This window comes from Nothobranchius furzeri, chromosome 14 (assembly GCF_043380555.1).
Source record: "Nothobranchius furzeri strain GRZ-AD chromosome 14, NfurGRZ-RIMD1, whole genome shotgun sequence".
Lineage (NCBI taxonomy): Eukaryota > Metazoa > Chordata > Actinopteri > Cyprinodontiformes > Nothobranchiidae > Nothobranchius > Nothobranchius furzeri.
Genome location: NC_091754.1, coordinates 28,431,614 through 28,456,502, shown reverse-complemented (window position 1 = coordinate 28,456,502; position 24,889 = coordinate 28,431,614). Strand labels below are relative to the sequence as shown.

The 24,889-nt window shown below is 42.4% G+C and overlaps 1 protein-coding gene across 4 annotated transcripts in view; it reads right to left on the bottom strand.

The window, feature by feature from the left end:
• dachd (dachshund d) overlaps nucleotides 1–24,889 on the bottom strand; it is a 126,658-nt gene that overhangs the window by 41,822 nt on the left and 59,947 nt on the right. For all 4 annotated transcript variants that reach the window (XM_015965994.3, XM_015965996.3, XM_070544052.1 and 1 more), the window contains exons 2-3: nucleotides 21,318–21,433; nucleotides 12,244–12,396 (exon numbers count right to left, since the gene is read on the bottom strand). In XM_015965994.3, coding sequence (XP_015821480.1) covers nucleotides 12,244–12,396; nucleotides 21,318–21,433 — 269 coding nt within the window. The remainder of the gene's footprint in view (nucleotides 1–12,243; nucleotides 12,397–21,317; nucleotides 21,434–24,889) is intronic.

Here is a 24,889-nt window from a genome sequence, read left to right as displayed (position 1 = left end):
ACATGCCAAATGATTAAATTAGGAGTCTAGTGAAAGGTAAAAACCACCATCAATCAAATAGGTACAGACAGATATTTCAGTAAAACTAGAAAACCGTAAGAGACTTTAGCTCCACTGACTTTTAGCTAGCAGCTATGAACGTAACCGCATGGACAAGACATCAAAAACTAAACACAAAAGACTTCAATAAATGGGAAACACTTCTTTCCTGCAAATACATTTTCACAGTTGATGCTAATACCTATCCTCCTTTGAGGGATGTGCCTCTGGCTGCAAAGCATTGCACCTTCAAATACAAAAGTTTGTCTTTACTTGTGAGTGTTTACGTATATGTAGACAAATAAACTTGTAGATGCATAAACTTGTTTTATATTCAGTTCAAGTTACACAGATTTGTTTTGCTTCTGTTAGTTGAAAAATATGAGAAATGCCCCTTGAGAAAATAATCATGAATAAAATCCCAATTGTAATATTGAAGGAAAAAAATCGCAATTAGATTACAGTTGTTCAGCCCTAGTTAGGGTTAGTATTTGCTAACGTTTTGTGATGTTCACGTAGTTTTTCCTGTGTAAAACTTCCGGTCCCAGGGCAGACATTCATACCTCTAGACTACAACTGTAAAATAGCAATTATTTAGAACATTTAGACACAAAAACTTAATAATAGCCAAATTAATTAATGGCAAGAAAGTCTAAATAATTGGAGCCTGACAGCATAACTGTAAGATCTCAACTATTTAGAACATTCCTGGGATAGGCAATCCTGGTCTTTAAGTGCTGCTATCCAACACTTTTTAGTTGTTTCCCTGCTCCAACACACTTGAAGAGCAAGTCACCCCCAAATCAATGTTTTTTTTTGCTGATAAACTATATAAATGAGTGTCTAATCATGCTGTAGACATGTGTAGTCAATAATTTAAAACTTTAGTGCATTTTAGTTAAAATTAAAATACTCTGCCTAAAACTGTGAGTGTGCAGCTAAAAACTCTGCACTGCATTTGAATTTAAATCTGCCACAGCTATTAGCTAAGAGGTTCACTATGACGTTAGCCGGTACATTATGATGTCATAATGCCATTGTGAGCCTGTGTGATTGTATTTGTTAACGGCTCCGCCCTCTCGGCCTGCCAGGCAACAGTATTGGTTGAAATTTTCAAACAGGAAGTGGGAGTGGAGTGAAACTGTGGTAGTGGGTGACTTGCTCTTTAAGTCAGTGGTTTAATCACTTGTTCACCAGGTTGTGAACCTCTGCAGAAGCCTGTTAATCACCTATTGATTAACTCAGGTGTGTTAGACCAGGGAAACAACAAAAGCATGCTGGATAGTGGCACTCAAGGACCAGGATTGCCTACACCTTATTTAGGCAGAAACACTTAACAATGGTCAAAATAACTAATGACAAGAGATTCTGAATACTTGTAGCCTTGATATTGTTGTTGTTTTAAACTGTAAAACAAACATTTAACAAATAAGCTCCAATTTAATTGGTTTCCCCAAATCCAAGTTTTACAAAAACTAATAATTACACTAAAAGGAGCTTCACAAATTCATAGATGACAAATACAAAAGGGAAAAAAAAGTTTGCTTTCCAATATCTGTAGTACCAAAGGTAAACATCCTGCCATTTTTTAATCCCTGCTTTTTATTTGAATCATTTAGCTAACGTGAGCACTTTGTCAGAAGAAGTTTAGCACATTATTTACGAAGAATTTCCTCCTTTTGTTCACACAGTGAAAGGCAAGCTGATTTGTGAAATTCCTTCACAGCGTTTGAACTTGCTAAGGCTTTTCTCTCTCTATCTCGGTCCCGTAGGAGAGGCTTTGTGATGGTGGAGATGTCTGCGTTCACTTTGGCTGATAGCTCTATTTGGAAGAGGGTTCCCGTATCATAATTGTGATAACCATGAAAAAACACACACCTTTCATTTCAGGCACCTAACAGAGAGCCGTTGTAGAACCATTTCTTTCACATAAACGCTTTTTGATTCTCCTCCTGATTACCGCCACAGAATACAACGTTTCTACAGTGTAATCACAGCAGAAGAGATTGTTGTTTTGTTGTTGCCATCATGGTATCATTACCGTTATTGTGTACACTGTAATATCATTACGTTATGCTAATGTGTCCTCTTACACATAATCAGAGCAAAATGATGATATCCGAGGCTCTGTTGCTGCTGCGTCTTACGTGCAAACCGCTCTGGTTTGACGCAATCACACGTATACTAACATTGCTCCGACCTGCGAAAGCTCGTCATCACTGAAAGGTTGAATGTCATTTATTACACGTATCACATTTACACCAAGTGACATTGTCTTTTCAAATTGTGTTGATCTCTTCACTTTCAAAGGTCACCCCCTTCCCTGGCTAAATTCAACCTGACAGAGAATAGTAAGGAGGGGACAGCCCAACACATGCATCCCTCCCCCGTCAAAGCGCTCCAAATTAATCTATCCAATTAATGAAGAACGAGGCCTAACGTTGATGAGGGATGACAACTCGACTGGTCAGTTGTTTTTTTATAGCTCTGCTTCTGTTATCGTGAGCTAACCGCATGAGACAATCAGACAAATATTTCGTCTCCCCCTTCTTTCTATGCGACGACCCAGCTGCCACCCAAACGCAATATTATCCGATCATTATAGAACTAATGTTTAATCAATCCCCCTCCCTGTTGCTGTAATCTATTTCTGCACTTGTTTGTGTGTTTTGCAGTTACATCATAGCAATTTCCCAATCATGCATATTCAAGGGATGCTCTACAGCCGACGCAACCGGAATTAGAACGAGGGCATTAGACTTCATTAAAGAGAGAAATGATTATCAGGTTTATCTTTTGAAATGTCTATTAAAATGTGTGTGTCGTCCCTGACTTATCTGTCACCTGGCTCCCATGAGCCTGGTGGACTAATAGAGAGACAGTGAGGGCCAAAGCCCAAGAGAGAGAGAGACAGAGAAACATCAAGCTCTTCACTCAGACTGCAAATCTGCCTGGTCTGCCACGCCGTATCTCGCCCGGTGTGTCTGAATCACCACCGGTACCCGCTGAAATTTGTAGAAGAGAATCCAAACAAACTTGCACAAATCAGACAGCATGTGTCACTGTCTACGATACGTTGAAGAACTGGATTCTCTTCGGCCTGTGGCAACAATCTCGTCTCTCCAACGAGCTTTGGCTGACAAAAGCTCCCATAAGAGTGCTAGAGAGGAAGATGGATGAAGTTGCCCCTAGACACTTATATCAGGTCAGTGCGTGTTTTATCCCCTAATGGTTAAGGTTAGGATTGATTAGGGGGCGATGCTAGATCTGAGCCCGAGGGCCGCTGTTCTGTCTGGAGGAACAGGAAGTCTCGACCATCCTCCGTCGTGGCCCATATTTTAGCTGCACTGTGCCATCAGCACCGGCACTGTGGATAGCAGGTTGGAGTGCATCGTTAGCTTGTTGGATGTGTCCTTCCACCCTGAGAGCGTTATTATTAGAAAGGACATAAACAGACTAATTAAATCGCAGCAGTGGAGCTGGGCTGACAGCTGGCGCAAAGAGTGTGACCAAACATATCCCTATCAAACTGGATGAGTGTGTTTTCCTGTTGCGTGCATGCCTCCGTCTGTCGTTCTATACATCAATCTCTAAGTTGATTTCACTCCTCCTGCAATTTTTCCAATCTAATTTCCCTCGCATACATCTTAATGCCTTTATCAGTCCATCAGAAAACACACACACTCACTTGTAAGGACTTAAATGCTACAAATGCTTTCCAGCAGAGCAGTAAACACTCCAGTAATTAGTGCATGGTACCCAGGCTGACTTCAGTCAGCTCTGCAGCACGGTCAAGCACGGACCCCATATAGAGAGAAGCCTAGTTATGCATTGATCTTGGAAAATTAAGGCTAACTGGCCCAGATTGCAGCGTCTTGATGTACCTTCTGGATGAGCAATATACTGTTTGTGCCGTTTGCAGAGTAAACAGGATGATTTTTGACTCGCTGTGCTTCAAAATGAACATGTGCTGAATAATTAACACCCGTAAAGCATCGTTTGCAAACGCAAAACCACTGATGATGAGAAAATATGGGTTTAACAGGTCAATAATAGTGAGTGCAACAAGAACGGCCTAATCAATGAGCCTGCAAACGTTTGCAAACAAGGACTTGAATTATAACGCTAATAATTGATCCCATCCATTTTTTCTCCTCCTCTTCTCCTTCACGTGATGTCATTGTTTATTGATTTGCTTTGTGCCACTGAGGGATGATGGGAAGTTTCAGAGATTGTTTTAGCTCTGACTTTTGCCCCCCGCTCCTCCCCACCCCCACTCCTCCCGTCTTCCATTTGTAAATTTGCAAGCTGTAGCACCAGCTTAACCATAAAGGATTAAGTCCCATACCCAACTGAGAACACAGATAATGCTCAGTAATTGGTAAAAAATGAAGATGAATGGGACAGCTAGATAAGGACCAATTAGCTGCTGGGAGTGTACAGCTGTGGTCTCCTCACAGAGCGCTCTCAGGGGCCAAGGACCCCTCTTTCTCTGCACGCACGCACACAGACACGCATGCACAGTGACACATGCAAACATGAAGGCAAAGCTTTTCTGCAAATTTGCCTGATGACCCTGAAAGCAAGAACGATGCTTCCTCATCATCTCACCCAGAACCTTTTCTTTCATCTCACTGCGAGGCAACACTCCAGGTACCTGTCACCACCCGTCCAACTTCAACCTCCACCGGGACTGGAGCCACATATGGGAAACAGAGGGATTTAATAATAAATATGCCTGCTTCTCTTGGTTCAAAATGTGCACAAAGATGTGAAATAAAGCAGCAACTGTTGTTGCCTTTTTCCTGCGGTGTTGTCTTTCTGTGAGCTGTTTGCTCGGCATGTTGTGGCATCATCTGGCTGATGACAGCGGAATTCCCATATCTAATTACAAACAGGATTTCAGCTCCATTAGCGCTGCGTGGTGAGGAGTCAGATGAGTGGCAGGGCAGCACCCGGTGGCCAAAGAGAGACACCGGGCGAAAGACAGAGACGTAAGTGAGACAGGGCCAAATTGAGATGGAAAAGACAAACATGCTTCATCGTTTATTCTTAATTCTGAATCTCGTTCAAGATTTACTACAAATATTAGCGAAAATTCACAATTTATTCATGTTTCAATCCACTCTTAATTTACCCTCATAGTCCCTCCTTAACTTGCCTTACATTACTCAAAGTTTTGGACTCACAGAAACTAAATTGAGAAGGCTTCGAGACAAGTTCCAGACACTTGCAGTGATTATTTTGAGAGAAAGCCTGTTGTAAGATTTATTTTACAATAGTTGGAATTTCCTTCAATTTTACATGGGAGAATTGAGAATCAATGAAAAATATTTTGGGACATTTTGGAAACTTTCAAGAATGACATCAAATATTAGTTGCTAGAGCCTTGTGAGATAATGACTTTAAGTATTCAGCGGCCTAGTCCCAAATCTTGCACTTCCATACATGCGCCCCTTAACCTCATCCAGGGGTGTCCTGATTCTTATGTCTGGACCTTGGCCCCGCCTCTTTTGCACCTTTGATCCACAGTTTGCCAAAACCCACATTGGTGCAGACTTCAGCAAAGGGTATTACCCACAATCCATTGTTGCAAGGGAATTTTGAGAAGAAGGCGAAGAAATGGCTCGTGTGCCATTTCCCAAAATATGTATTTTCAAGCTTACATATCAAAATATAAAATATTTTATTATTGCATACATATATGATAGGAATCAAAGTTTCTCGGTTGGAAAGATGCATGACATGTCTGTTGACACATATTTTTAACTGATAACATTGCTGGTGTGTATTTTCGGACACAATATGTCACTAATTTAATCAATTAATATCATTTAAAGCAGCAAAATAGTTAAAGCAGCAACCAGCATGCCCGTTTAGGAAGTCGTGGCCCATGATGCAACGGTCACCGTCCCAACTCCGCAGTTATTTACACACTTGTTTACTACACACTCGAAGCCCTACGTGCATTTTCTCCAAGGGCACTTGACAGAGGACTGTAGGCTGCAGAATGGGTATTGAGATGGGGCCTATGTTGCTGAATGGATGAATCTTTTGACTTATTATTATTTTTACAAATAGCTACAATAAATTTAATGCATTTTCAGAATTGTATTGCCAAAGCTCCATAAAGGCTGTGAAGTGAGTGTTGACCAGTTTTATTTGGGCTAAAGCCAGTGGTTGGTAACAAACGTCATATTGCAACTATGGAGTTTCAAAAATGTCTAAAACATTCCCACTAAGTTCCCACTTCCCTTATGCTAGTTCCAGGGCCCGCTTTTGTCTTGTTGAGATTTTTGACATGTTCCAAAAATGCACGCAAACAATTTCCTCTTAAAGCAGTTGCAGATTTGCCGAGAGTATCTCAATCCCACTTCAGGTTAGGAGGAGAGTGTAATATTCCCCAGGTGACCTGTTAATATATAATGTTGGGAAAGCTGCATGTAGCAATTCAGTGTGATTCCAAATGACAATTTGCATATTCTCTGCCAACTTTGTGTTTTTAACTGGTTTCATCCCAGTGACTTACTGGCTGTGCTCGTCTCTGCAGTTCAAAACAAATGTTTCTTTTTTTCACAGTTAGGGGAGGAAAAAAAAGCAATTCATTCTTGTGAAATTGGCAGGTGTTTGTTAGTGGGCAGCTGACAATATTTTCTTCTGCCAGTAATGAAGGTTGTGGCTGGGGTCAATGCGCTGGGAGGGAACGGCGGGCGGTTTATCCCCCTCAAGGCCGAGCACCACACGTGTTTTGCTTGGTCTGTGATCTGTAATTGTGGCATTTCCTGAGAGGTGCAGGAACAATCCACACTGTGCTTTGAGAGGGCTCCCTTTGCACGACTAAAGAGTGCAAGGGGGAAAAAAATCAAAGGAACCCCCCTCTCACACACACACACTTTTTAATTCCATCTCCTTTTACAATTATCTGTTGCTCCATCTCCATGCCACCACACTTCTTCCACATATACCCTCTGATTTCTTATTTTGTCATATTTTACCTCATAATTAATAACATTGATGCAAACAGGAAGGTCTAATTGTGATGAATATTTAATGAGAGGTAGAAACATTAGCCTGTTCAATTTCCATCAACACAAAGACATCGCTGGGCTATCCGGCTCTGAAAACAGCACAGAGTGTCCTTCACCAGCCGGCTGTGTTGTGCTTTCGCTCCGAGCACTTCACAGAACCAGATCTGCTTCAGACGAACACGGAGACGAGGCACCTGCGTTCCAAACCGGAGACGGATTTCTCCTCAGTGGTTTCATGTCCTCCTGATTGGACTGATCCTTATCAGAAGCAGCCTCATTATCATATCAATCCCTATCGTGCTGGTGAATTTGTTTCAATAAATAAACCCATCTTATTTCGTTTTTGTTGTGTGTGTTTGAGCTGGGTGACCTAGAAGGCCAATAAAACAAAATGAAATGGAGAAAGGTGAAAGTCAGAGCCCTTTGCTCACTCCACAATGAATCAATCAGGTGATTTCTACATTTCTGGATTGTAATTTGATAATAAGCCTGAACATACTCAGAATTCACACTCCAAACTGGTCAGACCCATAAATCAGACCAGAGTGAGCCGCTTATGGAATGTTAAATAACGCCGCCATCAGGCTTTCCCGTGAGCCTGACTTTTTTTAGATTTTTTCTCTGCGTCTGTGGGCAGACGAAGAAGACAGCGTGCTGTTTGCTGTGTTTCATGGCTCCACGGTGCAGAGCAGGCCATATATCTCCAGCGTATTATCAGGATGACTCCTGCTGGCCACCCTGTCACAGGAGAGTGCTTGATATAAACAAGAGATTGCCGCGACACCCAGTAATCAATATTAGGATGGTTTCAGTACCAAACATCATTTGTCTCTGCGAGCATTTCTTTGACCAAACGAAGCATTAATTCAAATCATAAATCTGAGCTGATTTAAATCCGAGGAGAGTGAGGCAGAGAGACGGGGCCCCTGTCTGACTGCCTGCCCCTAATGATTTATTTTCTACATTTCTGCGAGCGAGAGATTTGTCCATAGCCACTGACAGGTCACCTTCAAACGCCAGTGGCAGACTGTTCATCACCATGCAGACGAGCATCTCATCGCTGCGAGTAAATATTAAAGAAAAAGAATCCAATTGATTGTGGATGGGGCCGAGAGGCGTCTCCGCCATATATTTCACTCAGAGAGCTAATGCTGCAGCCCGGCTCAGAACTGCTGCCCCCTTTGCCAAAATTATGACTCTTCCGGGAGCCCGCGTGACTGGCCGCGGACTCAAGGTTACGATTTAAATTGTAAAAAGATAAAACAGCTTCTTATTAGCTCCATTGCCACAGCCTTGCTGTTGCTGCTCGCATTTATCTTTATTTCTGTGACCTCGCAGGCTCGTATTCTCTCTTTTTTATTTTAATTTGTTTTTATTTTACACACTCCATTCTCTCAGAGCGAGGGCCTCACGCTTTATGCATTCTGCGTTGTTAAATCCGCTTTGAAACACATCCTGTTTCCATCTCCAGCCTCCACGCGTCATCGCAGAAATGCATTCACGAGTCGAGCCGTTTATCAATGTAAGTGAATAAAAACCTCAATTTAGCAAACCAAAGCTACATCTGGGTTTTAATTCTGAAGGGGCCTCGTGCTTCGGCACTACATTATCCTTCTCTTTCATTCACTAAGTGCTTGTGTGTGATATTACAGAAATCCTTCTGCTTTTTAGTGCTAATAATTAATTGAAATGGCACATAGTGAAACAAGCAGCGATTCAATTAGATCTTGTTAAAAAGCTGATAGCGTTGGTAAACTGTGCTCACAGCTTCACGCAGCAATTAAGTCCTTTTTTCCTCTTTTTCTACATAAAACACTTAAGAGAATAAAAACAAGATCAAGTTTAACATTTTCTATTCAAACAAATGCGGCTAAATTGTTCGTTTGCTATGTTTCAAACAGCAAGAAAACAGCGGTGCGCTGGATAAATCATGCAAATCTTTGGTTTTAGGTTCAGCTTTATGTGTAAGACCTCTCAGCCGTTTTGGGATTTCAGCTGAAAGCTGACAGGAAGTTGGATAATTGTTAAAGAAAAGGAAACCGGTTGGAAAATATAGAGGCTTGTTTCTAAATAGTTTGTTTCTGAATGAATTTATCAGTAAATGAAACTCATTTTTAGCCAATGTGGAATAAAATATCCGTTCCTTTTCGCTTTTCCCTGTGATTGGAAGCAAAAAACAAGGAAATAAAGGAGGGAAATGAAACAGGAGCTTTCATCACACTGTGTGGTTGAAATAATTAGTCAATAAAAACAAGTCAATGAAAGTTCGCTGAAGTTGTAACCTTGCGCTGCAAGATGAATTCTCACGAGATTTGGAGTTTTCCAAACTCAGGAGAATCCATCTTGTTCCGCTCCAGTTCAAAGCGTCTGTCCTCCAGCCGAAAAAAAGGCCGATCCAGTGGTGTGTCAGCCCTGTGCTGAAGGGCGGGAGTTAGTTTTGACGATTGTATCGTGGAGAGCACGCTTAGCCTGGCGAGTGACCAAGGCGAGTGACCAAGGCGAGTGACTTCTGTGGTAAACCTGACTTCTGTTGTAATCCTGCCCTTTATGTGCATATTCTTCTCTCAAAACTGCCAGAAATCACCCAAAGACATGGCTATTGCTGCATGAGTGAATGAATGAAGCTTGAGCGAGTTGTTGTCGTTTATCAGACGCACATGGTATACGTGATCTGAGTTGTCACTGTGATTGGCTAAAGACAAAACACGTAGCCAGTGCCAACCGGGCGCTGCACCTCCTCCAATCAGCTTAAAGTATTCTAGCAGAGAGCCCTCCCTCTTTGAGGCAGTTTCTGCAGCAGCGATTCCAGATCAGAATGTGTAGACTCGACACGGGGCGGGGCTGCACTTAGAGATCTGCCAGGTTACCGAAGATGTGGATCACAGCAAATTCTACTTTATTTGAAACAGCATTTTTTAAATGAAATTGTGGACACTTTAAAGTTTGTTTCTATGTAAAAGAAATCATCACAGGTAGTTGTTTTGGATAAATTGTTCTCTAAGATTGATACACTAACGGCTAGTGCGAGTGTAGCCAAGTCTAACGTACGCTTCGGCTGAATTAAATTTATCCAATATCTGGAAGTTCACTGTGATGACTTTTACAGCTTTGCTACAAGTGTTGGAGAAAAGCGGCAGAAAAAGGTGCCTCATTAGACATATCTGGAGTATTTTAACACGGATGTTTGGATGCGATTAGCCTGAAATGTAAAACCTTTTTCAAATGGACGTCGTGGTTTTTTAAAGTGTTTGTCCGATGAAGGTATTGCCAAATCATTGCAAATAAATTTCCAGACTTTAAATGTGCAAATTAATCTAGAGCATTTTCTACGATGGCAGACAAACTCTTGCAGATTTTGACCACCTGGATTCTCCAGGACTACATAACGATATCTATGCCTGTCTGTAACCAAACAAGTCCACTTAAAGCTGCTATAATAAACCTGCAAACAAGCTAGATTTTGAACACAAACACAATAACGAAACATTCACCTCTTCCCTCAGGAAGCTTCCCTGAGACGATTCTGCTGGAACCGGAAACCTGCGATGTCGGACAAAACAAGATAGCGCTAAACACCAGTCGCCGTTTTCTATGATCAAACGTCTTTTGTTGTCCGTGACTTCAAATGGTGTTAATCCTTTTGGGACTCGAGTTGAAGGTACTTTTGGTCCAAAACGTGTCATTGATGTAAGTCTTTGACTAATGTGAGTTAAAGGGATTTTACGGACTTTTGAATTTTTATGCTCGCGATTGCCCCCTCAGGCCAAAAGCGTAATGGCAGCTTCAATAGTAGGCTCGTGCACGAGGCGCGCATGCTGTACGTGCACACTCCTTAACGAAAATTACAGCTGAGACAGTCCTGTGTGTGTGTGTGTGTGTGTGTGTGTGTGTGTGTGTGTGTGTGTGTGTGTGTGTGTGTGTGTGTGTGTGTGTGTGTGTGTGTGTGTGTGTGTGTGTGTGTGTGTGTGTGTGTGTGTGTGTGTGTGTGTGTGTGGTCCGGAGGACAGAGGACAGGAGAACGTGCAGCTAATCAATTAAATAATTTGGTTCTGTACCTTTCTCTTCAGCACAGCTGACAAAGGTTTATGGTGGGTCAGTCCTCCTGCACGCTCAGATCATTCCCTTCCTTTGCTTGAAAATTTGTTCCAAAATGAAAGTTGAAGCACATCTTTTTTATCTGTGAATTCAATGCCTTTCGGCGAGTCTCAAATAAAAATTTGGGCATCTTACAGTAAAAAAATATACCATTAATGTAAAAAAAAAAAACTCTAAATAAACTATATTCACATCCAGAATCAAACCCAGGTCTCCCTGCACGAGAGTCCGACAACTTACTAGGTGAGCTAAAGCACCAGAGACATTGTTTGTATCTGTAGCTTTTATATCCTTGATGACAACAACGTTCAAAGAATGGTTCGGAGCGAAAATGGCTATTTTGTTGCTAATTTGCAGAAAATATCTTGAAGAAAGTAACTAAGGGTCCTCAAAAATGTAGCTAGGTTCGTCACTAGGCGTTAGGAACAGCGACAAAGTCGCTGAGTTTGCACTACCTCTCTCTCTGCTGCTGAAACTACGGATAGCAAATGCTACGGGCTATGCCTGAGCGTGAACGCGCATGAAGCAGCCTGCTCGACCCGAGCAGCTCTCTTTTTCTGTGATTTTACAGAAAAACAGGCAATCACAGTAAAAATGCCAGGGCTCATTCTACAGGACCAGCGTGCGGCTGTCAAACTTCCATAATGCCCCTTTGAGAAGGAAAGAGATTAAACAGAAAACTTTAGTCGAATAACATTTTTGATAATTCCTACTTTATTTTTGTTTTCATTTTTTTTAATCTCCACAATATATTTATGTCTATACTATGTTAGAACGTTTTAAAGAATCAAGAATCATCATTATTTAAAAGTTAATTTGTTATAGAAGCTTTAAATGCATGTTTAGAGGGAAGCTAAAGTCGATGTAGGATTGGTGAAATAAAGCTGCATACATTAATGAAGATTTTTAAAACAATACCAAAACTCTTTGTTCTTGGCTGTAATTAGACTGGCCGTTAGCTTCTCAATCATGTCAAACTTGACTGTTTTTCTGCTAGCTGAGGCCTTACAGGAAGCTATCTACAATGGCAAAGATATTAATTATTAAGATATGTGTGTGCGTGCGTGTGTTTGTCAGCTACCGACGCTGGAGCTGAGGTCTCCGTTCTCTCCGTCGCCTCCGTGGTGGTTGGCGTTGCCGTGGTAGCCGCTCATCGCCTCCAGCTTGATCTTCTTGACCTTCATGGCCTCGGCGATGGCTGCGTTGGCAGCTGCCGCCGCGGCTGCTGTCAAGCCTGGTGAGAGAAGGCAGAGGAGACACAGCGCTTACCGACTGCTACACGTCTGCTGAGACTGAGCCACAGCACCTCTGAGAGTCCTGCCTCGGCGAAAACAAGAAAACAAATAAAAAAGGGCTTTAATAACAACAAGCACTGAATAACTTTTTATACTTAGGCGAACGAGCTCCTGAGAAGAGATCAGGATTTAGTTTTTCATCTTCTGACAGGGGATATCTTCACAGCAGGTTATCATGCTGATGAGTTGGATCTGTGTGTGTGTGTGTGGCAGCGTATGATTTTTATGAATGTTCCACAGACTCCAGCAGTCCTCGCCCCCCCTCTTATTGATGTATTTGCTGCTTGATGGGAACAGATGCAGTCTGGATAAAAGTGCACGATGCAAGCATTCTGTATGTACAACTTGTAAAGCACAGTGGATCTGTGTATATCAAAGTGGCTTTGTGATCCGGTGTGACGCGGGAAGAAAAAAGTGAAAAAGGATCAACAAATCCTGCCAGCGAACGTTGTTGTATTACACTTACTTCTGACTCACTTAGCCAGGGCTGTTGCTAGCTATTTTGGTGCCCTATGCACAAAGGCTTTGTGGTGCCCCCCCCCCCCCCCCCCCCCACACACACACACACATATACAGAAAAAACAACACAACGATACAGTATGTGTGAGCGCTTTGCCTTAAATTCTCTTACATTCTCTTGTATGCACAAACTGCTTATTATTTTCCAAACAGTAGGATTGATATTTAGTGTGCGTGTGTGTGTGTGTGTGTGTGTGTGTGTGTGGGGGGGGGGGTGTCATTTTGCCTTGGCCCCCAAAATGTCTTGAAACGGCCCTGGGTGTGTGACTGAGTTTTGAAGGTGATCTGAATTGTATCAGATGTATAAATATTACATGTGTGTAACTTATTGTTTTATACAGGTAAAAACGTGTAGTGGAGATAAATCTACCTACATTTTACGTTTCAACACTTTGTTTTGTTTTCTTGTTTTTATTTAACTATTTTCCTGTCCTGTCTGTCTCTCATCTTCCTGCATCTCCTCTAAACCCTCCAGAAAACCTGCTGCCTGGATTCTTACTTTTTCACCTCATCAGTTACTTTTGAGCAGATCAAAGGGATCTCCTGACCGCAAAGCGGAGAGCGTGTTTCAATGCTGCGCCAGTGAGGTGAAATCACCGCAGTGCAGGTGATGAGCTCCGCAGCAGAGCACTTCAGGCACAAATAAGACAGAAAGTAGAGAACATGAGCGGACATGAACGATCGTGTGTTAATTTTGATTGCGCCACTTTGAGAATGGACCGTGCGCTGGAAGCAGCTGCCTAGAGCACTGCGCAACAACGCAGCGCTGTGTCGCTGTCTGTGCTCTCCGCTCCAAAGAGTCCATAAATGATGTCATATAGTTAGAAATCTTTTTTCCGGCTCCCCTGGATGTGTAGGATATCCAGCTCCCCCATAATTCGATCCCTGCTCCTGGATGAAAAGCCGGACATTTTCAGCAATACAAGAACCAGTCCGGACGTCCCGGACAGAGAGTGAAAAGTGGACACGGTCCATCTCCTTTCCTTTTTGTATTGTTTTCTCTCTGTAAACATGCTGTTAACTTGCTTTGCACATCTTCTAATTGAAATCTGTCTTTATCATATATATACATATATTATTTTTTTCATAAGCTTGCGTTTGGTTCCCCTTCCCTGGCGTGGTGCCCTACGCGCTGTGCGTGGTGTGCGTGTGCGGAGCGCCGGCGCTGCACTCAGCTGACCTAATAAACCCAAAAAGCTTCAGGTTTGATCAAATTACTCAATGAAAATGAGTCTTGTTGACTAAAAAGTCATATTTAAAACATTTATTTTGGAGAGTTATGGATGAGATTGTATAAAATGTATTGAAAGTAAATCGCACGTGCTTGGGTGGGGTTTCTTTTTCACGAAAATGTTTTCATACACCAAAAGAATGTCTGGTTTAAAATAAAAAAACAACAAATGAAGCACTAAAATTAGAAATGGACTGCTGTGGGCTTTTATTAGGCTAATACCAGTGGCGATTTTTGGAAATCAAGGCCAACTACTTGGTTTTGTCTGATTTATACGTTTTTTTAATCAAACAAAAGAAAAAACAACCACTCAGGTGCACTTGTACACTTGTGCAACAATATATCTTAACACACTTGACTTTGATTTGCAAGAAAGGTCAATAAGAAAAGTAGTACTCGAGCATTTCTGTGAGCAGAAGCCAGTTCTTCTTGTTTTATTGCATCTTTCCCGACACATTAAAGCTATTATTATTCATTGTTCCGGGTGCGGTTCACTTGAACATTTCTGACAAAGTGCCAACCGGCTTAGAGACTTTAACACGCATCTCCTCGAGCTGCGGATGTTTTCTTAAGTGGACTAAATGAATATTGACACCACATTTTAAATAATCATTCACATTTGAATAGCAAGTTCCAACTTGGCCGTCCACATCAATCATAATGAACCCAAGTTGATTGATATACAGTAGTAAGTCTGATATTACAGACATACGTATGCTGGGCACACTGCAGAGATCGTAAAGCACTGGTTTGTCATTGTGGTAGTTCCGGGGTCCCAGTGTGTCGAACGTGACCAAAATCTTTATTCATGAGGCTGCTCTCAAGCAGCAGGACAGATAAGGCCCTGGTGCGTGTGTGTGTGTGTGTGTGTGTGTGTGTGTGTGTGTGTGTGTGTGTGTGTCTCAGGACAGTCTTCTCGCCAAAGCTCAAAATCAAAGATGCACCGTGAGAATAAGACGCTGCATGCACCTATTATGGTTATGACTCACAATGGAGGCTATCACCTGACCCCTCTTTTTATTTCTTTATTTATTTTACAGGAGCTGTTTGTACTTGTTATGCAGGTTTGCCTTACGCAGAACAAAGCAGCGTCGGCGGTTATCACCGCTAAGCTGTCACGTCTCGGTGATGGGAGCTCAAAGCAGCTATTAGCCGCGCGTTTGAGGAGAGACACAAGTACAAGGAGAGGTGGAAATCAAACACTCTAATAGATGCACGCGAGCCCACGCGGACACAAACATGCACACCAGAGCCCGGACAGCCTCCCCCCCCACTCTCTCTCTCCTCCCCAGCTGATAGGCAGATGGTGAGAGTCACTCGGAGCCGCTGACATGGAGGTGCATATAATTTAAAGCCTTGTTTGCATCTTAAAATACATCAGTACCATATTGACGTACAGTATACATCATGTCAGCGAGGGGCCTCTCGTTTGCAACGGGCCCTGGCTGCTGTTCCATATGCATAAGCTGAGCAGGACGCAAATAGGAAGAAAAAGAGCCGCTGCCTCATAAGAAGGTGATACTTCTTCACATAATGAATGTGGCCTCTGCCCAGTCTGAAGGTCAGCCTTCATTTGTGTATAATGGGCAAGAGTCAACTGTTTTCCAAATGAGACGTATGCAGAGCAGACTGCCGAGTAAATATTGAAATCACCTCTGGGCTGTTTGTGTGATAAATCCCCCCCCCCCCCCCCCCCGCACACACACACACACACACACACACACACACACACACACACACAAATCAGGTCCCGCTCAAAGGGAGTGCCGCAGTGGAGCTCTCTGATGCTCTGGAACTTGTGAGAAGGACGTGGTTTATGGCACTGCAGCCTAAACTTCAGCAGCAATAAAACAAAGAAATAAAAATCATCCACGTAGGAGAAGGTTTGGATCTAAAATCGGCACGTAAAGGTTTTAGACTGTTGTGGAATTATCACTTTCCTGCTGTTTCTGATTCCAGCTGTTACCTTGAGTGACACAGTCCAGGTATGGAAACATTTCTGAAAGCTGTGTCGTCTAGGCAGATCAGTCGTCTTACCCACCTAACGCACACCGCAGTAGAGACGCTGATGCCCATCACTGGAAGTCTAAACACAACCGGTCCCACTCAGGCTCATCTGCATTCATTACTATGCAAACAAAACAATCCGGCGCCATATATTCTTTCAAAGTCACCTTTAGATTCAGATACTTTTCTTTTTTCTGATATTGAAATCTTGCAAAACAAACATCGTGTGGAGGGTCACACCGGCGAGTGAAACAGAAAAAAGGGGAGCATTTCGGCAAATAAGAGAATGGCACGGTGCTGTCACATGGGGAGCAAAACAGCAAATAACAGAGACAAGGTCTGATGGTAGCCCTTGGAGCAGCTGTCATATTAAATAATAATGAAGGATCTATTAATATGCAAAGGAAGCAGCAGCCGACTGGCTTAACGCTGTCATGCCTCTGCATATTGTCAGGATCTTCATCATTAATTAACATGCTAGCTGCCCCATACCTGTGCCAATGTCAGAACATTCTTACAACAAACACCCCAATGCCTGTGCCCTCCGCAACTATAATTAAATTAAAATCAGATTAAGTTCACGTCAGAACACATGCAAAAAAAAAAGACTTTTACTGCTTATTCTGAAACAGATTTAAAGAGCCTGTTAATCTGTTGTGTTTCTGTTCTGTTTGGAACAATAAAAATGACGCACCAGGACAGACAGAATAAATAGAAAAGAGGCGCAACATGTCAACGCTTCATTTTACACGTGGACCGGTGGCGGCGCAGCGATGACAAAGTAGAAGGACGGAGGGGGGACGCCGCTCTTACGTACACTAAACCACTTGAACTGTGCCATCCACATCATGACAAATTTAGTATCAATTACAAGGTGAGCTAACCTTATGACAAGCAGCGGACTGAGAGGGGGCGGGGCACAACGAAAGCTAAATTACCTGCTGCACCGGATCTACTTTAAATCTGACACAAGTGGCAGTGGATTATGATTCATTCAGAAGCACAGAGTGGCATACTAATTGCACGCTGGTGGAGGGTAAATATTAGTACGTTTTAGCTCTGCAGAACAACCAGACGGCATCATGGGTAATGTCCAGGACGCTCCGATGGAAGAAGTAGGTGACATTCATTCGTCTAATGGTAAATGCAGTGCTGTTGCTTTATTCAAAAGCCATATCCAGGACATAAATGAATTACTGAAGCTGCTGCTTAAGTAGTGGTCAGAGTGTGAGCGGAGCACACACACCCCCCCCCCCCCCCGCACCCCCCCACTCTACTCTAAAGGAGATGTCATCTCAGTGTGGTGTCAGTCCACAGCAAATAATCCGATTTGGGGGCCAATCTGCCTGTAATGCATCAGCAACTGGAAATGCTCCAGCGTCCACCCCCCCCACCCCCACCCCCCCACCCCACCCCAACACACACACACACACACAGAGTCCACCCTGAGGGGCAAGCATCAAACGCTCGTGTGCTTTCAGAAGCATATGAGGGTACTTCCGTAAGTGAAAAACTAGACATCTCAAGTCGTTGGTGTTTTAAATGAAGCTGGGTGTCAAGGGCAGCGAGACATATGTTAACAATATGTCTCACATCCACTCTCTGGTCCTGTTGAGTGCCGAGGAGAGCTCCTCACACTGAGTTTCATATAAACACACATGTTAATCTGATAGGATTTCAACGTGCATCTAAAAGTTCAATGGTTTTACTTTATAAAAAGATGAAAATAAAGGAATTGATCTGTGAAAAATCTCTATACTAAATCACAAATATAAACGTAAAACACACTATTTGTGTTATCTTTGTTTTTTCTGAACACCAACATAGTGTTCCTTCATGTCACATGTCTCAAATGTCTCTCAGCTCTGAAGAAATTGTATAAAGTAAGATTGTTTTTATTATTTTTTATTACAGTGGAGGGTTTGCTAATCACAAATGCACCCACAGATGTTAAAGTTTCATAGAGGTTGATTACTGATTAAGCCCAATCAATGAAATTCTGGTACATGTGAGTTTTTCTGAGCACTTTATGCAAAATGTATTATTGAACTTTTATTTAGTTATAAATCCATAAATCAGATGCCATGATCATTTAGGCGTAATTTCGATAGAATGTTAGCCAGTAGCTAGCACCACAGCTAATTTCTGCTGGAAATGACCAAATAATTCCAAATTATGTGAACTTTCTGAACTTAATTGAATTGATCTTTCCAGTCACACCTGATATGTATTTCTCCATGTTGAGGTTGTTCAAACAGCTATTTACAACAAGAGAAGTAATTCCACTTATCTTTTTCACACACCTCAAAAGATCTGAATTATCCATTTAAAGACATAATCTATAAAAACAATGCATAATCTATAAAAACGCTGCACACCTGTGAAAAGACATGTTAGTTTAACCATTTAAGACAGTTTCTCGCTGTGTTTTCTTTTAATCACCAGTCAAAACATTTGGACATGACAGGAAGATCAATTAGTCGCCTACTTAGTTGCTAACTTACTATGTGTGGTCAATTACATTTAATTACCAATCCGTCACAATCTCTACCTTCTTTGGCGTTTAATGTTTAACGCTTTCATCTAAGGAAGAAATGGCTTCATAAATGGAAAAGTGCTACAGAAATTCAGAGAGCTTAGGGAAGTTATGAAGAAGACCCCAAAAACTCAATTACTTTATCTGTGTCCACTGAATACCCCGACTAAATGTCAAGATCACAGAGTCCCTTTGGACTTAAAGGGGGGGGGGGGGGGGGGGTGATATCAAACAGCCTTTCTGTTGCTTCATGTTCTTCTAAATAACACGTCTTCTCATCATTGTCCTTCTTCTGTTTTCACTTCGGCCTTCAAGTTTTCCTTTCACAGATGAGTGCAGATAGCCAGCGACCTCACCCTGCTCCCAGAGTTCAAAGCACGAGCTGGGCTGTATTAAAACACGTGGACTGACCTGGGTTTAATATTGTTCTCATAGTTGCCGCTTTGTTGCCTGAGAAAATGAAAAAATAATACAAAACAATGTCCATTTTGTTTTCATAGAGATATAATTAAAAGGTGCCTGTGAAGGTCTGTTAAATTTGTTACAGGTTTTTTTTTTTTTTTAAATAAAGACGTCTGCCCTGGTGGATTAGTTCATTTTAAGAGGTGAGACCAAGTCACTGTTTTTTAAGTCTCTAGTCTTTTGACTCAAGCCTCCTCGTTAAGTCAAGTCCCAAGGCATGCATGTTCCAAATAAAAGCCTGTGACGCACCAGGCTAAATTCCATTCCTGGTTTTGCAAGTCGCAGGCTCATTCAAGTTGTGTGACACACAAGTCCCAAGACAAGTCCCATTACATGCAAGTAACATTTCAAACCAAGTCTCAAAACATGCAAGTCCTAAATCAAACCTGGTCCAAAACTTATAAATATCGTGTTAAGTCAAGTCCCAGGTCAAGCCTAGTCCCAAAATCGTCCCCCCAAACAACGCAAATCTTGAGTAAAGCCAAGTCACACAAAAATCAAGTCTAAAGTCAAGTCCCAAAGCATCCATCCATCCATTTATGTCAGCGTATCTGGGGATGGGTCGCAGAGGCAGTGGCCTAAGCAGAGGGACCCAGACCTCTCCCAAGTCCCTCGGGCCAGTTCCTCAGGGGAATACTAAGGCATTCCCTGGCCAGCCAAGAGACATACTCTTTCCATTGTGTCCTCGGTCTTCTTTTAGGTCTCCTCCCAGTTGGACGTGCCCGGAAAACCTCACCAGGGAGGCATCCCATTTAGATGCCTGAGCCACCTCAGTTGGCTCCTCTCAATGTGGAGGAGCAGCGGATCTACTCCATGTCCCTCCCGGATGACCAAGGTTCTCACCCTATCTCTAAGGGAGAGCCCAGTTACCCTGCGGAGAAAACTCATTTCAGCCACTTGTATCTGATCTCATTCTTTTAGTCCCTACCCAAAGCTTGAGCTGGAGCCTGGTCTGCCTTGTAAGCAGTAAGTCCGACTCGTTTCTGGTGAGAGTTGGACTCTTCCAAGGCTGCCCTTTGTCACCGATTCTGTCCCAGAACATAAAAGTCCCAATTCAAGCCTGGTTCCGAAAGCATGAAAATACCATGCCAACCCAAGTCCCAAAACATGCAGATCCCAGGTCCTGAAAAATGCAAGTCACAATGCAAGTCAAATCATAACTCTCAAGATCTAGAAAAGTCATTTGTACAAATTTGTAAAACCAAAACATCAATTAAATGTTTCAGTATGATTTTTTTTCTTGAGTAGTGTATCAAGTATTTTTAGGTCAAGTCACCAAAAACTCACTAGTATGAAAAGTATGAAATTAAGAATGAAGTTCAGTTCAAAGCCAACAAAATTGTGACTCGAGTCTGAGTCAAGTTAAAACTGTGTGAATCATGTCCAAAACTTTGGTTTATGCAGCTTTGTGCATTCTAAGAGCTGCTACAGACTGCACAAAATCAATAATAACATGTCAAGAAAGACAGCAAAATATGCAAATCTGAGCACTTAAAGTCCCCAACATCAAAGCACCCACAATGAAAACCAGCCACATATACAACAAAAGCATTAGTTGCAATAAGACATGGCCCAGGGCTAAGTTAAGGCACAAACGCTTGTTGTTGATTCTTCTGGCGATAAGCTTGCTTTAGCATCACCACCGCCTATGTACATATACCAGCGGAGTGGATTTAATCGCACTAATTAGAATGCACTCAAGGCAAAATGCAACATCTACTGGAATAATCTGAGAGAAAAGATCTCTCCAGTCCAATTTATTCTCCCCCTCTTTGTTTCCGGAGGGGGGGAGTTGGTGGTTGAGCAGAGGATCTGTTTTTGGTAAACGAGCGAGCGGCTGGTGTCTGGTGGTTGGGTGCATGTGTCACTTCGGACTGGTTGCCATTTCGAGGACAAGCTGCGGGGAGGCCATTCGTAGGGAGGCCGTGTGTGTGTGTGTGTGTGTGTGTGTGTGTGTGTGTGTGTGTGTGTGTGTGTGTGTGTGTGTGTGTGTGTGTGTGTGTGTGTGTGTGTGTGTGTGTGTGTGTGTGTGAAAAAGAAAATAAAAGAGGGAAGACAGTGGAATCAGAGTCTTTGCAAATGCATTACCACAACACAAGCCATACCTGTGGGAGGGATCATGCCAGGGGACATGAGTCCAGGGACCGAGTGGGGCATGATGTGGGGGTTCTCGGGCGATGTCACGCTCTGGGTTCTCTTCGGTGGCCGGCCGGGTCTGGAGCTGCAGGAGTGGGCAAAGGAAGAGGAAGAAAAGGGTTGAGAGATGGGGAGACTGCTAGAAGGAGGGGGGTGTGGGCAGCGGTGTGGCGGTGGGGGAGTGTTAACATTTGGAGCTCTCCAGAAAGCAATTCCATTCCAAAGAGCTAACATGTACTGTAAATAAATTTCTTTTCAAGGACAGTTGCTTTCTGCAGCTCAACATAATAGACTTCCATAACTAATTAGATTACACGGTGAATTCATTTCCTTTATTGAAGATCAGCCACTTTTTGATGCATAATTCATAACCTGCACCTCGTTACCTGCTCCTCCGTATTAATATCCCCACACTGTTTGAATTGCCTCGTTTGCATATGCTAAAATCCAGCACTCGGCCCTCGGCCTGGAAATTACATGTTAACTTGTTATAATTATTGCAGTCAGGCCACTATTGATTTATGAGACTTTTAAAAACCAAATATGTGTAGTTCTGGTAATGAATGATATTTTAAGGTTCTTCAGGAAATTAAAAGGCAATGGCTGCCTTAGGAAATGTTCTGCTTGCTTGATTTAATGCGTGCCTTAGCTGGAAGGTGGTGTGACAGAGTGATTCAGACCTGTTGGACGGTTCTGATGGGGGAGTTTTATTACACCAAACGAGGGGCACAGATCCAGCCGTGATAAATGACTGTGCCACCTCACTGTGGAGGAGAAAAGGCCTTCAAAGCAGATACACCCTTGACTCTCTACACATCTAACTCATTCACTTATTAATATAGCTTTGAGTTTCAATCAATACCTACTTTGCTGGCTTATAGTTACAAAAGAAAAGCCTATAGGGTGAAAAAGAAAAACACAATGAGTGTGTAATGGTCCCAGATTCTGGAGAGGCATATTCTTCATGAAGCAGGAGCTGCTTGTCTCAGCTGAAGATGAATTATGGTGACTTGACAAAGGTGACACATTGGCTTCATACATTATTTCACACAGTAGTCCATTTCAAGCTAAACTAGGATACAAAATTCCCTTTAAGGATGAGTTGAATCCACCTTTAAAGGGCAACGTAACTTCTACCGCTTGTTGAAAACATTAAAACTGGAAAAATTAGAACAAATTGAACATTTTTGTGAGTTCCGTTAATAGGTGCAGTGGCGCACATAGAGGCTACCCTACAGCTTACTATGGCTGTGGTCCCATCTTACTGTAAAGTCCCAGCAGTTGTCACACACACTGGTGTGTAGGGACATTTGTTCGTATTTAACCCAATCCTGTGGGAGCGGTGAGCTGCAGACATGACCGCGTTCGGGAACTATTTTGTGGTTTAACCCTCCCAATAAACCTCTTGATGCTGAGTATCAAGCGAGGAGGCATCGGGTCCCATTTTCGAAGTCGTTGGTATGACCCGATTGTGGATTTGAACCCATGATCTCTCGGTGGACACTCATAACACTATGATACTGAGCTGGTAAACATGTAATTTTCTCTGATAATGGAGTGCAAATACACCCTGACAGTAAATTTCAAAGAAAAGTTCAAATTTAAGAAACACTGAAACAAAGATTTTCAAACACTTCACCAAACCTGCTCAAAAAAATGTAATGACCTCTGTTCCCCATCATTTAGCACCACCTTCTCCCTCAAAGACATAAAAACAGCATCAAACTTCTGTTCACACCACTTTAGTGGGACTGTGTGGAGCCCTTATGTTAGGTAAATCTGGTCTTAATCAAGCAAAGTCACATTTAGACAGCCATCAAGATGGCCTGTCAATAAATCAATCACTTTTTTTTCCCCCCAAACCAGAGACACTCACAGTTCAAACTCCAAAAATGTAATTTCTTAAAGGTGCATAATGTAAGAATTAAGTAAAAATGACATCCTGTGGTCAAATTTGGCTTCTGCAGCTCTTTTTTTTCTAAATACACATGTGACTTTCTCACACCTGTTTCATGAGTTTGGCGTTGCCAGTTATGGTTCAACACCAGCACAGTACGTTGATAAGTAGATAAATACATGTCAATGTAAAACGTATCACATTGTTGGGAATTGTAAAGAAGTTTGAGTGATTTTTAAAGGCACACTTGGCAGTTTTGGCTTGCTTTTAGCACCCCCTAGTGACCATTTATTAGAATCAAAAGCAAAGCTTGTCTCCTCTATGTGCGTTTTTCTTTACCTTAACCTAACTGCTGAAATGTCTCCTCAGCCTTCATTAGTGTCTACAGGAGTGATGATTCATCACTAATTAAACAAATTAGCTGTGTTCATGATCTAAAACACGTGTCAGACTAGAGGCCTGCAAGAGCTTAAAGTGTCTTAAGATAGGTCTATGTTGCTTCAAAGCGTACATTGACTATATACTACATTTCCCACAATGCATGGCGATTGTGTTACCAGTGCAGTGACAGTATCACACGACTAGGTTGCAGTGTGTCCACAAATGACCCTAAAATGTCCAGGAAGAGATAGAGTGATGCAGATCAAAGGGTATCTCAAGAAAGGTGGGAAGGTGAATTTGTGTTTATGATTCATGGAGAAAAAGCGGTATGTCATTAGCGTCCATGCTACTAGTTTCTGCAGCGTTCCCCTCCTCTGTCTCGGACAAACTGAAAACACTCCTCTTATTCAGCGCAGAGTTTACAAAGCAATTTGCTGACTTTGAAGCCCAGAAATTGAGATTTCAACCGCTCAGTAATCTGTTCACTGCCAACAGAGAACGCTCACCAACCAACCTCCAGACAGAGCTGATTCAACTCCAGTGCAGCAACATGCTCAAGTCATGACTGCTGCAGGTTTTACTGTCCTCCCCGACACACTGATCCAACTGTGTGGTCAAACTGCTCAGACTATCTCTATGTTCAGCACCAAAGACCTATGTGAGGAACTGTTGTCTATGAAGAAGATGAACAAAACAACACAGGAGTCTCATTGCTGAACTCCTTCAACTCAGAGATGCAGGTGTTTCTGGATTGAACAGGTGAGCATCAGAGTAATGCATAGTGGAGCAAACTGAGCTTGAAATATTTTGGTTTTATGCACTAGTGAGATATTGCATTTTCATTTAAGACAACAAGTTGTATTTAGTTTGTTGTTGGCCAGTGAAAAAAAAATTAACCTCATTTAGCAGTAACTGGAAAGATTACAGATTGATGAACTGAATAGAAATAGAATAGTAGTAGTAGAGTGTTCACCCTGGGACTGGGAGATGGAGGTTCAAATCCTGGTCGGGTCATCCCAAAGACTTTAAAAATGGGACTCAATGCCTCCCTGCTTGACTCTCAGCTTTAAAGGGTTGGATTGGGGGGTTAAACCACCAAATAGTTCTTGAGCGCAGCCCCAGCTGCAGCTCACCACTCCCCATGGGGATGGGTCGAATGCAGAGATGAATTTCACCAGTGTGTGATGACTAATGGGACTTTAACTTTAGTGGGGAAAGTTAGGTGTCACAGCAGCAATGACATTCATTACACGAGCAAAAACG